This window comes from Eptesicus fuscus, chromosome 21, assembly GCF_027574615.1.
Source record: "Eptesicus fuscus isolate TK198812 chromosome 21, DD_ASM_mEF_20220401, whole genome shotgun sequence".
NCBI lineage: Eukaryota > Metazoa > Chordata > Mammalia > Chiroptera > Vespertilionidae > Eptesicus > Eptesicus fuscus.
This window is the reverse complement of record NC_072493.1, coordinates 26,799,548-26,815,106: the sequence shown is the minus strand read 5'-3', so window position 1 is coordinate 26,815,106 and position 15,559 is coordinate 26,799,548. Positions and strand designations below refer to the sequence as shown.

At 39.6% G+C, this 15,559-nt stretch overlaps 1 protein-coding gene across 1 annotated transcript in view; it reads left to right on the top strand.

Moving 5' to 3' along the window:
• The window catches only part of USP10 (ubiquitin specific peptidase 10), a 64,516-nt gene that overhangs the window by 24,534 nt on the left and 24,423 nt on the right, over nt 1-15,559 (top strand). The window contains exons 3-4 of the mRNA XM_054710017.1: nt 10,789-10,849; nt 14,193-15,233. Of these exons, the coding sequence (XP_054565992.1) occupies nt 10,789-10,849; nt 14,193-15,233 (1,102 nt within the window). The remainder of the gene's footprint in view (nt 1-10,788; nt 10,850-14,192; nt 15,234-15,559) is intronic.

Genomic DNA, 15,559 nt, shown 5'->3' with positions numbered 1-15,559 from the left:
AACATCAGCAGTGCACGAGACTTTTCTCTATCTCATTTAAAAACAAAAAAATCTTGCCTAATTCTCAGTATAGGCATATTTAAGATTTTTGTTAATATATTTTAATTTGATGGATTATAAATAGATTGTCATTGTTTTAATTTACATTTCCCACATTACAAATAGTTGAGCACTTTTTATTATTTTCATGTCTATTGGTGATATATTTCTACTTCTGTGAATTACCCGATCTCTATCTCTTGTCTGTATTTTTTATCAAGTGGTTTTTCTTTTTCTTATTGACTTACAGGGTTAATAATCTTGGTTTTGCATGTTACAGGTATCTCTCCTAGCATGAGGGCTTTTAAACTTCATATATGATGCACTTTTTTTTTCTGGGTAAAGAGAGCACACTTTTCACTTTAATGTCTAATATATTGACTTTTTTCCTCATGGTTTGTAGATTTTAGGTTTTCAAAAAAAATACCTTTAAAGAAATTTTTTTCTTAAGGTAATAAAGACATTTATTTTCTTCTAAAACTCTTAAGGTTTTTGTTTGTACTTTAGCATGTAATACAACTTAAATTGAGGCATTGATTTTTGTATGTGTGTGAGGTGGGGAATCTAATAACCCCTCTGCCATGGCAGTAGAAGTGGTCTCAGCACCATTACATAGAACTTGGCCCTTAGATGTAGTACCACCCTGTCAAGTCACATCTCCATATATGCTAGGTTGATTCTGGGTCCCCTGCTCTGTCTCAATACCATATGTTTTAATTGCTGAACCTTGTCAATCTTTCAGCAGGGCACACACCTTCTTCTTATACTTAGAAGTTATTTTGGCTTTCCTTCATTCTTAATCTTCCTTAGGAATTTATGATTAGCATCGCAAATTCCATGAAAAATCCTGTTGAAATTTCAATTGGAATTGCGTTAAAATTGTGGATGAATTTTTATTATTATTTATTTATTTTGTGGATGAATTTGTAGGAGAATTAACATCTTTATGATAATTTTCCTAAACATGATTGTGGTATATTTCTCCATTTATTCAGGTCTCCTTTTATGTTCATTCTTTATGTGATTAATGGTTTCTGTTTTAGTTTAATAAAAACTTACCTGGAACATTTTTCCAGTTTATATCTATACTGATAAAAGGGTAACATGCTAATTAGACTGAGTCAACTGGCTATCTTCTATATGTCCGATAAGGACAAAGCCATGGTGGTGGGGACCGAGGCAGAGGCAGTTAGGGGCGAGATCAGGCTGGTAGGGGGTTAGGGGCGAGATCAGGCTGGCAGGGGAGGGCAATTGGGGGTGACCAGGCCAGCAGGGGAGGGCAGTTGGGGGCTTTAGGCAGGCAGTGGTCCTGAATTGTGAGAGGGACGCCTGACTACCCGTTTAGTTGGACATCCCCCTAGGGGTCCCAGATTGGAGAGGGTGCAGGCCGGGCTGAGGGACAACCCCCCCCCCGCCCCCTGCACAGATTTCATGCACTGGGCCTCTAGTTTTAAATACAAACACTGTTGAGCCCTAGCCGTTTGGCTCAGAGGATAGAGCATTGGCCTGCGGACCAAAGGGTCCCAGGTTCAGTTTTGGTCAAGGGCATGTACCTTGGTTGCAGGCTTCTCCCCGGCCCAGGCCCTGGTCAGGGCTCGTGCTGGAGGCAACCAATCGATGTGTTTCTCTCACATCGATGTTTCTCTCTGTCTTTCCCTCTCTCTAAAAATCAATGGGAAAATATCCTCTGGTGAGGATTAAAAACACACACACACACACACACACACACACACACACACAAAGAAACCTGTTGAAATTGCATTGAAAAGGAAAACTGCCCTAACAGGTTTGGCTCAGTGGATAGAGTGTCGGCCTGTGAACTGAAGGGTCCCAGGTTCGATTCCAGTCAAGGGCATGTACCTTGGTTGTGGGCACATCCCCAGTAGGGGGTGTGCAGGAGGCAGCTGATCGATGTTTCTCTCTCATCGATGTTTCTAACTCTCTATCCCTCTCCCTTCCTCTCTGTAAAAAATCAATAAAATATTTATTTAAAAAAAAAAGAAAAAAAGAAAAGAAAAGGAAAACTGAGGGAGAAGTAAGTATACAGTATAATCTTAGTTAAGTCAAGTAAAATCTTAGTTAACTTTTAATGAAACCTAACTAGCTTTTTAGATCCCTTAATTTTAGGTCATTAAGTAAATATACACAGTTGTACATTTGCACGCATATTAAGTATTTATGTACTAGAGGCCTGGTGCACGAAATTTGTGTACGAGTGGGGGTGGGAGTGGGAGGAGGAAGGGTCCCCTCAGCCCAGCCTGCACCCTCTCCAATCCGGGACCGCTGGCTCCTAACCGCTCACCTGCCTGCCTGCTTTATCACCCCTAATGGCCTTTGCCTGCCTGCCTAGTCACCCCTAACCTTCCCCCACTGCCGGCCTGGTTGCCCCACACAGCCTGCTGTTTGGTTGTTGCATGAGGGCGTCCCAACCAATTTGCATATTCCTCTATTACAGGCGTCCTCAAACTATGGCCCGTGGGCCACATGCGGGTGTTTTTGCCGTTTTGTTCTTTTACTTCAAAATAAGATATGTGCAGTGTGCATAGGAATTTGTTCATAGTTTTTTTTAAACTATAGTCCGGCCCTCCAATGGTTTGAGGGACAGTGAACTGGCCCCCTCTTTAAAAAGTTTGAGGACCCTGCTCTATTAGTATAGATGGTGTTGCTTTATTTGGTAAAATGGGGCAGGAGAAGCTAGTTCCTTAGAATAAGAGTCAAAAGGCCAGGGTTGGGGTCTGGCTGGACCACTTACACATGACCTTGGCAAGTTTTTTACTCTTCACCTTGGCTTCTTGCATTCTGAAAAAATTTTAGAGTTATGGCAGTGGGATTAAATAGAACACATTGAAAGTATTATTTTAAGCTTAGAGATGTAAGAAAGATTTGTTACTTGTTTTCTTCTCTTTCATTTTAGAAAAAAGAAAGAAAATAAAACATCAGGTTTCATTTTAGAAATGCATATAGTTCACTGCCATCTCTATTTCTTGTATTCATTGATGTTAACAGTTACGATTTTAAGGAACCTTAGGATACGAATAGTGAAAGCTAAATATATATTGTATTTCCTAAAACTATACAATGTATCTATGCATTTTAGAATTCTGTAGAATTTAAGGATTGAAGTTTAGTGTTTTCTGATAAGAAAATAGTTAACTAGGAAAAACATAATCAGATCCCACATTCCCTAAGCATTAGTGTTAATTGAGGTTCTACTCTATATACTCTACCAGGGATTCAAGTTTTAAATAATTTCTGTCCTGAATCATAGTAAAATATGGTGGTGCTTGCCACAGTCTAACAGTCCTCTCTGCAATTAAGGTTTTAAAAAACAATAAAGCCCAACTTCTGTACTTTATGAAAGCTTTTCTCAGGTGTGTGCATATGTGTGGGGTTTGTGGATGTTTGTTTGCAAGTAAGTGTTGGATTGAAAACTTGGGTTTTCCTGGTGATATGAAAGTGGAAAATGTACCATATTTCAAGTCTGAAGAGCTGGGTTCCTTTCTCACTCTGCTACTTACACAGACTCAGTGGTCTTGGGCAATTTCCTCCATTTCATTCTTCCTTTTTTTTTTTTAAATTGAAACTGGAGAATACTTATTTACTTCAAAGAAATGTTGGAAAATCATTAATGTATGGTGTGATACCTAGTGTGTAATAAATGTTAGTGGATATAAGGATGCTGGTGGTAAAGTTATGTCACATTTTTTTTTTTTTTTAAAGAATAGTTTATTGATTTTTAGAGAGGGGAAGGGATTGGGGGAGAAGGAGGAGGAGCAGGACAGGTTGGGGGGAGGCAGTGGAGAACATCAATGTGAGAGCACAATGTGGACCAGCTGCTTCCTGCATGACCCCTACTGGGGATTGAGCCCTCAACCCAGGCATGTACTTTTGACTGGGAATCGAACCCAGCAACCTCCTGGTACACAGGATGATGCCCAACCAACTGAGCCACACTGGCCAGGGCTGTCAGACTTTATTTGCAAAAGTAATGGCTGTGTCTCATTAAAATGCATTATAGTAAAAAATCATAGTGTGTCTGGGCCTATTCGGGGGTCTTTGTTTTTTTTGTTTCTTTTGAGCATGCATGGGGGTAGGATATAACAAGTGTTATCTATCAAAATCAAATGTCCAATAACCTGTAAAAGGGAAATACAGGTTAATTAACATGATTGGGCTGAGTTATTGTCCTCAATATATAACTATTAAAATTTGGGGGCTTGTATGATAGTAATATAGTCATATAGGACATGGACTGTTTAATGTAGGGATGCATGGTTGGAACAGTGGGTGTTATCTCACTTCTGCATAATCCTTTGTTTGGCCCTTTACTTTGTAGGTAAAACTGCACCTCTTATCTGTACTGTTTCTACCAAGTGCATAAAGTAGAATCCAGCCCTGTTCCTCATATATTTTTTTGGCTATTAAGAACTTGATAAACCACTGCGAACCTGGGGCCCACAAAGCAACACTCGGCTTCCCCCAAGTGGGACACAGACCCCATCACCACCCCGGAGTGACACCCCACCAAATCGCAACCAATGCTGCCAAGACCCTATGGCACAAAATGTGGCCCACAGCCCAGCCTAGCCCAGCCCAGAAATGGTCGCTGTGGGCACTGGGTAATGACGTCACATAGCAACATCCGGCTTCCTCTCCCTAGCAACTAGCCTCCTTGCAGTTTCTTCAGCCCAGGAACACGGCTTGCTTTATAGCCAGGTGCAAACATTTTACACTTTAACAAGTTAAGCGCCCAGTCAGTCACCGGTGACTGACACTAGACTTTCTGTCTGGAAGACCAAACAGGCTGGGCGCTTAATGTGTTAACCAAATGTCTGTGAAGCGTTTTCATGTGCCTCATCTCATTTGATCCTCACAGAAGTCCTGGAGTAGGTAAGATAGGAGACTTGGTAGAATCCTGTATTTTTTGTTTGTTTGTTTTTCATTAGCTGGAAAATGGAGATTTAGAAAGTTTAGAAACTTGACCTGACTGAAAAGAAGTAAATGGTGGAACTTGAAAATGACTTCAGGTTTTCTCACTGCATAGAATATAGTCAAACACTGCTGCAGTTAAATATTTCACCCTTTGTTCTCCCTGTGTGATCTTCAATAATAATCTGCTTTGTGTTGATATTTACTGCTGTGTTGCTGACAATTACCTGAAAGAGAAGTTGGGGTGCTTCACTGGGCTGGAAAACGTTTAGCTAAATCAGAAAGCAGGTCTAATGAAGCAAGTTTATCTGTTTATAAAGCTCTTGCTGGCGCCAATCGCAAGCATGTGTTTCCATCTGTCATTGTTGATCATGAATTTGGTTGACCCTTCTATTATAGAGAAAGGGTGAATAGCGATATTAAAATATTACTTCTAATTAATTTCCTTTCAATGTGCACAAATTTGTGCAGTGGGCCTCTAACGTGAAATATAAAAACAATTTAAAAAAATAAATAAAAATAAAATTTTAATTTAATTCAATTTTTAATAAATTAAATTATTAAATTAAAATATGCAAACATTTTTCTACAAAGCATCATTCCTCTCAGCTGAGAGTTTGTCTCTCTCTTAGTTTGCTTGTTTGAAAGCTTGCCACTGACAAGATAGGGTGGTCAGTACTGCAGTTTAACAGAATTGGAAGAAAAAAATTCAGCTGAGTGATCTTAAAGCCATACCTTGGAGATATTGCAGGTTCCCTTTCAGTCCACTGCAACAAAGTGAATATTGTAGTAAAAATGAGTCACACGAATTTTGGGTTTCCCAGTGCAAATAAAAGTTAACAGTAGTCGGTTAAGTGTGCAGTAGTATTGTCTAAAAAAGCAAAGTATATACCTTAATTAAAAATACTTTATTGTTAAAAACCATTAACCATTATCTGAGATTTCAGATAATAATCTTTTTTGCTGGTGGAGGGTCTTGCCTCAATGTTGATGTGCTTTCTGTAAAGAGCATTTGTAAAATGAAGTGTAGTAAAATGAGGCATGCCTATATCAGTTTTTTAAAGGTAATTTAAAAAATACCTTTCTAAAGCTGTGTTTTAGTTTAGAAGCCAGGGTTATTTAAAAATGAATTTCTCCAACTGGAAAAAGTAGTCAGCTTATGAATAACTATGTTATGAACCCCAGTCATAATCATGTTATTGGTGTTCAAAACAGGGATAGAATGCTAATTCTTCTTGAAACTTCCCAGACGCTCATCATTAGAGACAACACATAGACCTCAATCAGCTACTGAATAACAAGACTGTGATAGCATTGGGTAGGCTATACGTGCACAGCACATGCATGTGTGTGGGGGTGGGATGTTAGAATTAGGACAGTTATTCTCAGTGGTTTGGTGTCTTAATATTTCAGAGGAGAGACTTAGGGTTTATGAGGGTCTTTTAGACAGCAGAACAAATGGTGGCAACACCAAAAGGATTTTAAAACATTACCTTATCAAAGGTCCCAAGTCCTGTCTTCACAAGACTGTTAGCACTTTTTCAGATTAAGGTGATTTGACTGTATCTAATATAACTAGATTTTGGTTTTTCACATTGCTCAGTTTACTTTTGTGTGTGAGATTTTATGCTCTTGCTTTGGTTTTTATATTTTGTTTCTTATAAATAGCTATATAAAGAGGGAACTTTAAGCAAACAATTATTACAGTTTATTCTGCTGTATATTTTTTAAAATGTATTTTTATTAATTTCAGAGAGGAAGGGAAAGGGAGAGAGAGGGAAAAACATCAGTGATGAGAGAGAATCATTGGTCGGTTGCATCCTGCACGCCCCCTGCTGGGGATTGAGCCCACAACCCGGGCATGTGCCCTTGACTGGAATCGAACTTGGGACCCTTCAGTCCGCAGGCCAATGCTCTATCCACTGAGCCAAACTGGACAGGGCTATTCCTCCTGTGTATTTATTATACCCAATTACCACAGACTGAAGGACTTCTTGTGAGTGGAGGAGGTTTTGTTGAATTAAAGGTCCCATGTGCTGCTAGAGTAAAAAAAGACACACACACTTCTGGGCCGGAACTCATTCCAGCATTCAGTAATTCCCACAATTACACTCTTAACCAGATTTGTATATAGTAAGTGTTCTAAACACACTAACAGAAAATGGTAGTATTGCCCTGGAGTCTGCTGGGTGATAGCTTTTCAAATTCTGCTTCTACCACTTAACTAGATTCTGAAATACAGGGACATTAAAAAAACACACACACAACTTCTAGTGACTTAAAATTGTATCAATTTCTATCACCAGGGGGCACCCCAGAAAAAGGGAAGGCATTCTGTGTCTGGGATTCTGCTAAACTTCTTTTGTGGCTGCAGAGGAACATGACCCCTATTTGTGGCTTCTTCAAATGCACCTTTTTTCCCCTTATGTTCGCACCAGTGGTAAATGCTAGAGCACTTGGTGCGAGTGTTTGAATGGTGTGTGGAATGAATGGTCTTTGCACTTCAGGTGCAAAGCCAGTGTAGCACATCTCTGGGTACAGAATGCTTTCTCCCTTTGTGTCAGTGTGAAGATTACTGGGGTGCCCCCACATAGTGGAAATATGTGCAGCTCTTAAATCCTGAAAGCAGTCTTTTGCTTTTGAATAACACTGCATTTTCTTAGCTTCTTATTTATCACTAGCTGTACCCGGCCACGCGTTGCTGTGGCTCAGTCTGGTTAAATGGAAAAGAAAGAAGAGAGAAAGCACACGTTTCTAATATGTTTAATTTCACAATGCTTGTGGGTATACAATATTTTTTGTTGTTCCATTGTCTGTGCAGATATAGAGATTGTCTGGTTTGCCGACTCTAGAACACGCAACATATAATTGTCCATGTGAGAAGCAATCTGTGTCTAGATAGATCTAAACTGCACAATTCTAAAGATTGGCCCTGAGTTTTGTTGATGGTGATTGCAAACGCCAATCGAATTGGGAATTGCAATCTGTTAAATTGAAGTGGCATATCGGTTGGAATCATAGGAATGCGAGGAATGAGGACATCTTCACCTTTGAAAGGTCCTGTCAAGATTGTTGCTTCTACTACATTGCTCATTAATTTTTTTACTGCAAGCCATGTGCCGTTGCAAAGCTTTGGCTGGTTGATATTTTGCAACATGATAATTGGCACACCGATTTTCAATTGCAGTACGTGCGGTGGCATCCCTGGCAGATCAAGTGAATTCAAAAATTATGTTGGATAATTAACCACTTCATCTGCTTCCACAACAGTGTCGACAGACTTGTATGTGACTGCCTCACTTTGAATGTTAGACTGAAGAATATTGTTAAGTTCATAGACGTCTTTGTTCTTGGCCGCAAGAATAGCTCGTTCACTCAGCCAATCGTGATTCTTATAATTGGTTTGAATATTGGGAAATACTTTTTCAACCAATTCTTCTTTTGATGTCACTAAATTGCAGAAGTTATGAGGCAATGAAATTCGTCCTGAGGTCAGATCAACCGGCACCTTTCTGTTCCCAATTTCCAGCAATTGATGTGAGAATATCTCAGCCGATCGATGGTTTTGCAGCTGGACACGAATATTTGTAGTTAATTTTAACGTCTTTACGTGTTGCCACAAAGTAGAGTATTTCAGGCAAGCATTTATTTCGTCCACTGGTGTCGATCGAGGAATTACAGGTAATGTTTGCCTGAAATCTCCTGCAAGCAATATTAATGCGTTCCCAAATGGTCTGATGTTTCCACGCAAATCTTGCAATGATCAATCAAGAGCCTCGAGGATTTTTTGTGCGCCATTGTGTATTCATCCCAAACAATAAGTTTGCATTTCTGTAATACTTTTGCCATGCCGGATGCTTTGGAAATGTTGCACGTGGAAGTTTCAATGAATTGCATGTTCAATGGCAATTTTAAAGCGGAATGAGCAGTTCTTCCACCTGGTAGCAATGTCGCAGTTATTCCGGAAGTCGCAAGAGCTAAGGCTATGTCATTTTGGGATTGAATTGCTGCCAGAATCAAATCTAATTAGGAATGTTGTACCAGTTCCTCCTGGCGCATCTAAGAAGATTTCTTCAACCGCGTTATTGACAGTTTGTGCTATTTGATCGTAAATGCCTTTTTGCTCAAGCGTTAGCTTAGGAATATTTGATTGCACATACGACAAAAGATCACCCGTGTTGTAATTTTGTTCACGACGCAATTCTACATCGAACAAAGCAGCAGCAGGTCAATTCGGTGATGGCATTCTCAATTGATTGAGAACTTTGTTTGCGATTTCTAAGCACAAATCTTCAATCATTATCAACATTGAAATGGAATCGTAAAACTGGAAATTTGGAAATCGTAAATGGATCGTAAATCGGAAACATTGAAATGGAATCGTAAAATATTTAGTATAGCGTGTGTTGCTTTTACATCCAACAGATGGCGCTGTTTTTCAAAACACATTTTTACCTGTCACAGGTGTGACATCTATATAATAGTAGGTATGAGGTATATAAAAACGCACGCATATTCGAATGCAACGTTGTGTCAAAATTTCAAAGCAATTGGTGAAGAACTTTCAGAGATTTGAGATTTTGAACAAACGAACATTTACATTTTTATTTATATAGATTAATTCTCTGGCGAGAGAACTTACTCAGTTACTTGGAGCGATAAGCTTTTATCTTTGATTATTGACTTGACTTCCTAAGAGTTAGTTGGAAAAATCAGTTGAGGAAGCCACTTAAGCAGTAGTTCTCAGCAGTAGTGGGCATGGGAATCACCTGGGCGCCTCTGAGTATTGCAGACTCTGGGACCCCACGCAGATGTGGGGCCATTGTACTGCCAGTGCTGCAGCAAGCAGGGTTTGAGAAGCATTGTGATTTTTGTTCTTTTGTTCTGCCTTCAGGTAATAATTATTTGTCTACTTCCCTTGCCATCTAAACTTTCTTATCTCAAACATACGCATTTGAAACATTTTCAGCTCTTAGATATTATGGAATAGCTGGGAAGGAGAAAAAATTGATGTACCATATTTTCTGGCGTATAAGACGACTTTTTAACCCAGGAAAATCTTCTCAAAAGTTGGGAGTCTTATACACCGGAAAATACGGTACCTGTATCCCCCCCCCCACCCCCCCCCAAGCAACTGTCCCAGTGCTGGAGCTGAGAGTGAGTACCATATTTTCCAGCATATAAGACCCCCGACTTTCGAGAAGATTTTCCTGGGTTAAAAAGTCGTCTTATACGCCGGAAAATACGGTATTTATAATAACTTTCTATAGACACTTACCATTTTGCTTGATCTTTTCCAAACAAGGAATGTGATTTCTAGCTATTAATTTGGTTATTTAAAGCATTGTATTAAAAAGGAAGCCACAATTCAAAGACTTTTCTTTCCCAGTGGGGCTTTCTCTATCCCCTACCCATAGGCCTGGCAGTGCTGACATGTAGTGATAGTGAACACGAAGTGCTGACGGTCACTAAGTCATCTTTACCAGTGGACAAAGATAGGGGGCAGTGGTGTTTATGGGCAGTCATCAACATCCTGTGAAACAAAGGATATAGCATAAGCATTTTATTGAAACTGATTTACTTGTCAATTGGAGTTTTGTGGGTTTTCTTTTTGCTTTATTTTTGGATCTATTTAATAACAAATATTTTAAATTATTCCTATGATATCTTTTTCTTAAATGAAGATGATTTACTGTCTTTCCATGTGTATTATTTTGGTAAAAATGTCATGAAAAGTTACATGGATAAAGTTTTAATGAAGTAGCATGTGTTGGGTTTTAACATTTTGTTGCATTAAAATTTTTTTGATTCCCCATGCAGCTTCCTCCATACAATGGATCAGTTCTGTGTGGCACACAGGCTGCAGATGAACTACCTGATGGTAAGCTTGTTCTCCTTTATTTCCCCGGTGTGGATTCTGGCCATATGTGCTGAGCCGGCATGTTACCTGGAAACAGTGTTTTCCTCTTTGTTCATGCTTTTTGAATAAACATTCCCTTACAGCTTGATGTTTTGGCTGTAAACTGTAGTAGATTTAATCCCTGAACTACTTTGATTAGTGAATTTAAGTTTATTCTATGCTTCATAGTGTCAGACATTCAAGGTTTAGTTAAGAAAGTAGTTGTTCAGTTCTTTTTTTTTTTTTTCATTAGCAATTCATCATAGCCAGTGCTTTTTGTCAGAGTTCTTTCAGTCTGGGTGCAGAGGCTGCTGGGCCCTGAGCTGGCAAATCTCTGAGCATGTGCTCTTGGTATGGCTCAGTGGCAGTTTGAATCTGTTCCTGCAGTTTTACGTTTATAAAGACCCTGTCTGTCCCGAATGTTCTTGGAAATTCAGGTAACCTCTTTACCTTCTGACTTGTTACTTGTTTTTGATCTGTCACAGACAATGAACTGATTCCTGAAGATGAATCATCGCTTGTTGAGATGTAGCGATTTTGTATTAAGTGCCTGGTGTTCAAATAACAGCAGGGCCCTTATTGCAGGCTACCACTGCACAGGTCAAATTTGTCTAGACCATTTTTCAGTTTGGTTCACGTCAAAGGCCCTGGCTGACCTTGGAGAAGCTGAAAGCTAGACCTTTTCTTTCGTTCCCTGTTTTGTTAATATGATCAGACCTGTGAAAGGAGTTTTATTTGTAATTTAGGTTTAAATGTAAACATTGAAAAGGCTATCTAAACTATTTATAGTAAAATCAGAAAGTGGTTATATCTAAAATTATCAGCAATTTTATAAGAAATAGTGGTACAGGAAATCATAAGGGAAAGAACAGTTCTAATGATGGCTTAGGTTGAGAATAAAATAAATGAAGCTAGAGGGACCCAAAGGCCCTTGCCCTGCTGCCCAGCCTCTGGAGCAGCGTTTTTATCTGTGTCAGTTGGATTTCTCTGTGACTATATACTTTGCACATAGTGAGCATGCTGCAGGTGTTGACTCAGTGCTTTAAATTGTTTCATTATTTTCCTTTCGTATTATACCTTTGTCTCTAGTTCAGTTAGTGGCCCCGCCATCTTCACAGTGGCATAAGAGATCGGAGGCTTCACTGTGAATGCAGTGAACAGACTTCAAGAAACGCCATGTGAGGATGTAATTGTTTTCTTTGAGCTGGGTTTCCTTATCCCAACAAACCACGGCATGCCTGACCTGAGCATTGAGTTCCCATGGACCCATTATATTGACTGGATTGTTCAAAGAATTAGTTTGTAGGACTTCTTCCAGTCTTTCAGTTTGACAGGGCTTTGTGCTAACCTCTCTACCTTGCAGTGCAGTGTACATGTGTGTCCATGCCGAGAATTCCTGAGTAAGAAAAGGAACTGTTGTCCTGGTCAGGGGGCTCAGTTGGTTGGAGTGTCGTCCTGCATACTAAAAGGTTGTGGGCTTGGTTCCCAGTCAGGGCACATACCTAGGTTGTGGTTCCATCCTCAGCCAGAGCATGTACAGGGGGCAACCCATCAATGTTTCTCTCTCTCTCTCTCTCTGTAATTGGTGGCTTTATATGTAAACTTGCTGTTAAATGTAATTATTGTCAGTAGTCATTTTTCAGGAACTTTTTGTTGTTGTGCAGGCCCCCTTAGCCCCCGCCCCAATCCCAACCCCAAGGAAGGGGTGTTTTGTCAAAACAAATGAATTAGGAGACTAGGCCCTGCCCGAACTTACTGGCACACAACTGGCTTCTCTCTGGGACTGTTTTTTCCTTCTATAAAAAGACTTCCAATATATTTAGTACTCTGTAATGGGACATAATTCTTTTGGTACATATTATGCTTTTTTTTTTTTTCTTGAAATACATGCCTTGAAAAAAGTTGACCTCTTATGCTAGACTTGGAAAAATCTTCAGTTATACACTAAAAATGAATTATAAGGCATATGTTCTTTTCTTAACTGCAAAATTTATTTATAACTATTTTATCAGTTATAAGCTTACATTGATGCTTGGTGTCTGTTAAAAGACACAATTGATTCTAAACTTAATTTTAGAGATAAAAACTATGAAACAAACACACATCTTAGAATGGATGGAGTATCTAGGATGTCAGCTGGGAAGAAGTATTGAAGGGTTCCAAAGACATTTTTAAAAGTTCATGGCCTGATTTTTATCTTTTGGTAATTTTGGCGATACCTTCACCACTCATGGACTTAATCCAATGTGAATTTATTTAGTGGACAATGAACGTGCATTCATGCAAGGCTATTTTCAGACTTCAAATTAAAATTATCAATGGGGGAGTTCAGGAGATGGATAATTTTAAAAAGTGCTTTTGAAATATACCTTTATGTAGAGGATGAATTCTTGGTATAGTTTATGCTTTTTGAATTATTAACTTACACTAACTAGAGAAGCTATATATATATAAATATATATAGCTCTCTCTCTCTCTATATATATATGTGTATATCTATATATATATATATACACACACACACACACACACACACACACACACACACACATATATATATATGTGAGAGAGAGAGAGAGAGAGAGAGATATTTTAAGTCTCTATGTTAGTTGTGATTTTCTTTTATTTACTTGTTTTTTTAAAATTCTCACCTGAGGACATGCCTGGGGGGCGGGGGAGGAGGAGGGCATCGATGTGAAAGAGAAACATTGAGGGGGGGGTTGATGACAAATATGTGATACCTTAATCAATAAAGTAATAAAAATAAATAAATAAAAATGGAGAAAGAAAGAGAAACATTGATCAGTTGCCTTCCCTGGAGATTGAACCTGCAACTCAGGTATGTGCCTGGACGGGAGTCAGCCGGCGGTAACCTTTTAGTGCACAGAATGATGCTGAACCAACTGAGCAACTCTGGCTGGGTGTGATTTTCTTTTGATTGTCTAAAAAGCTTATACTTTACTCTCAGGCATAAAGAAAGCTAGTCAAGTCAGATTTCACTGAGGAGTGTTTTTAGACAGGCATAATATTATTTGCTTTATATTATAATTTTAATTTCTACCCTCTGGAAGTCCCAATAAGCTACCCTGAGAGTAGAAGATAAATTCAAGCTGTTTTTCATATCCCCAAATTAAATATAATCTTATAGTTATAATTTTAGCAAATTACTTATTCATCAGAGAAATGAAATGTCAGCTTTGTTCATTAGAAGAAGACTTTAGTGTTTCAGTTTTCAAAGAGAAAAATAATTATTGGCATTTTTATAGTTTGCATAGCTGTATTCTTAACTAATGGGATGTTTACTGACTCTTTTCTTTCTAAATAGGACAAGAATATCAGAGAATTGAGTTTGGTGTTAACGAAGTAATTGAATCCAATGACACTTTGCAGAGAACTCCCAACTACAGTATTTCAAGCACATTGAACCCTCAGGCCCCTGAATTTATTCTTAGTTGCACAACTTCCAAAAAGACCCCTGATGACATAGATAAAGAAGCCAACTACAGCTCCATTGACTGCCAGTACCCCGGCTCTGCCCTTGATCTGGATGGCAGTTCCAACGCAGAAGCGGAAGTTTTGGAAAACGATGGCACCTCGGGTGGTCTTGGACAAAGGGAGCGTAAAAAGAAGAAAAAACGTCCACCTGGATATTATAGTTACTTGAAAGATGGCAGTGAGGATAATATTCCCACGGAAGCCCTGGTCAATGGCCATGCCAATTTAACCATCCTGAACAGAATATGCACAGAGGATGTAGAGTTGATGGGCAGTATGCCCTTGCTGGGAACACCCAGGACTTGTAGCAGCCCTCAGGACTCCACAGACTTCGTCAGTGGTGCTGTGCCTGGAGGTTCTTTTCCTAGGGCCCTGGACAGTGATGCTAGGACTGCAGGGCAACCTGAGGGCTGCCAGGGGCCTGACTTTGAACAGTCCTGCCTTCCTGCAGAGGCTGACAGGGACAGCCTGTTGAGGACAGCTGTGGCTCACCCTTACGTTGGGACTGATACTACTGAAAACCTTGGCGTTACTAATGGACAAATACTTGAATCCTTGGGTGAGGGCTCAGCTGCCAATGGGATGGAGTTGTACACTGTGGAAAGCACGGACTCGGACCCAGCTAAGGCCGAGAGCACTTCCCCTCCCGCCGAGGCCCTGGCCTCTGTGGTGGGCACCACTCCTGTCAGTCAGCCTAAGTCATGGGCCAGTCTTTTCCATGATTCTAAGCCCTCTTCCTCCTCGCCTGTGGCTTCTGTGGAAACTAAATATTCCCTTCCTGCCACATCTCCCCTGGTCTCTGAAAAGCAGGCTGAAATCAAGGAAGGGCTTGTTCCAGTTTCAGAGGATCCTGTAGCCATAAAGATTGCAGGTATAGTTCAAAAGATACAGGTCAAAAGTGAAGAGGGGAGCAGATCTCATCGCCTGTTGAGTGAGAAGTTTGCGACAGTCTGGGCTTATAAACTGTGGTGATAGATTTTTACCCAGAGCAATAGTAGATTACCTGTTTGTTAATAGGAGTTTCTGAAGAATGCCTGTGCCTTACATGTTATCTAAAATAATTTATAAACAAAATGAGAGGGGGTTGTCATAGCTTTATGTTAATTGAAAAATCTCTGTTACCAGTCCTTTTCTATTGACAAATGACATTTCCATTTCTTGCCCTTTGATCAAGTACTTCTGTTCCATTGTGACTTG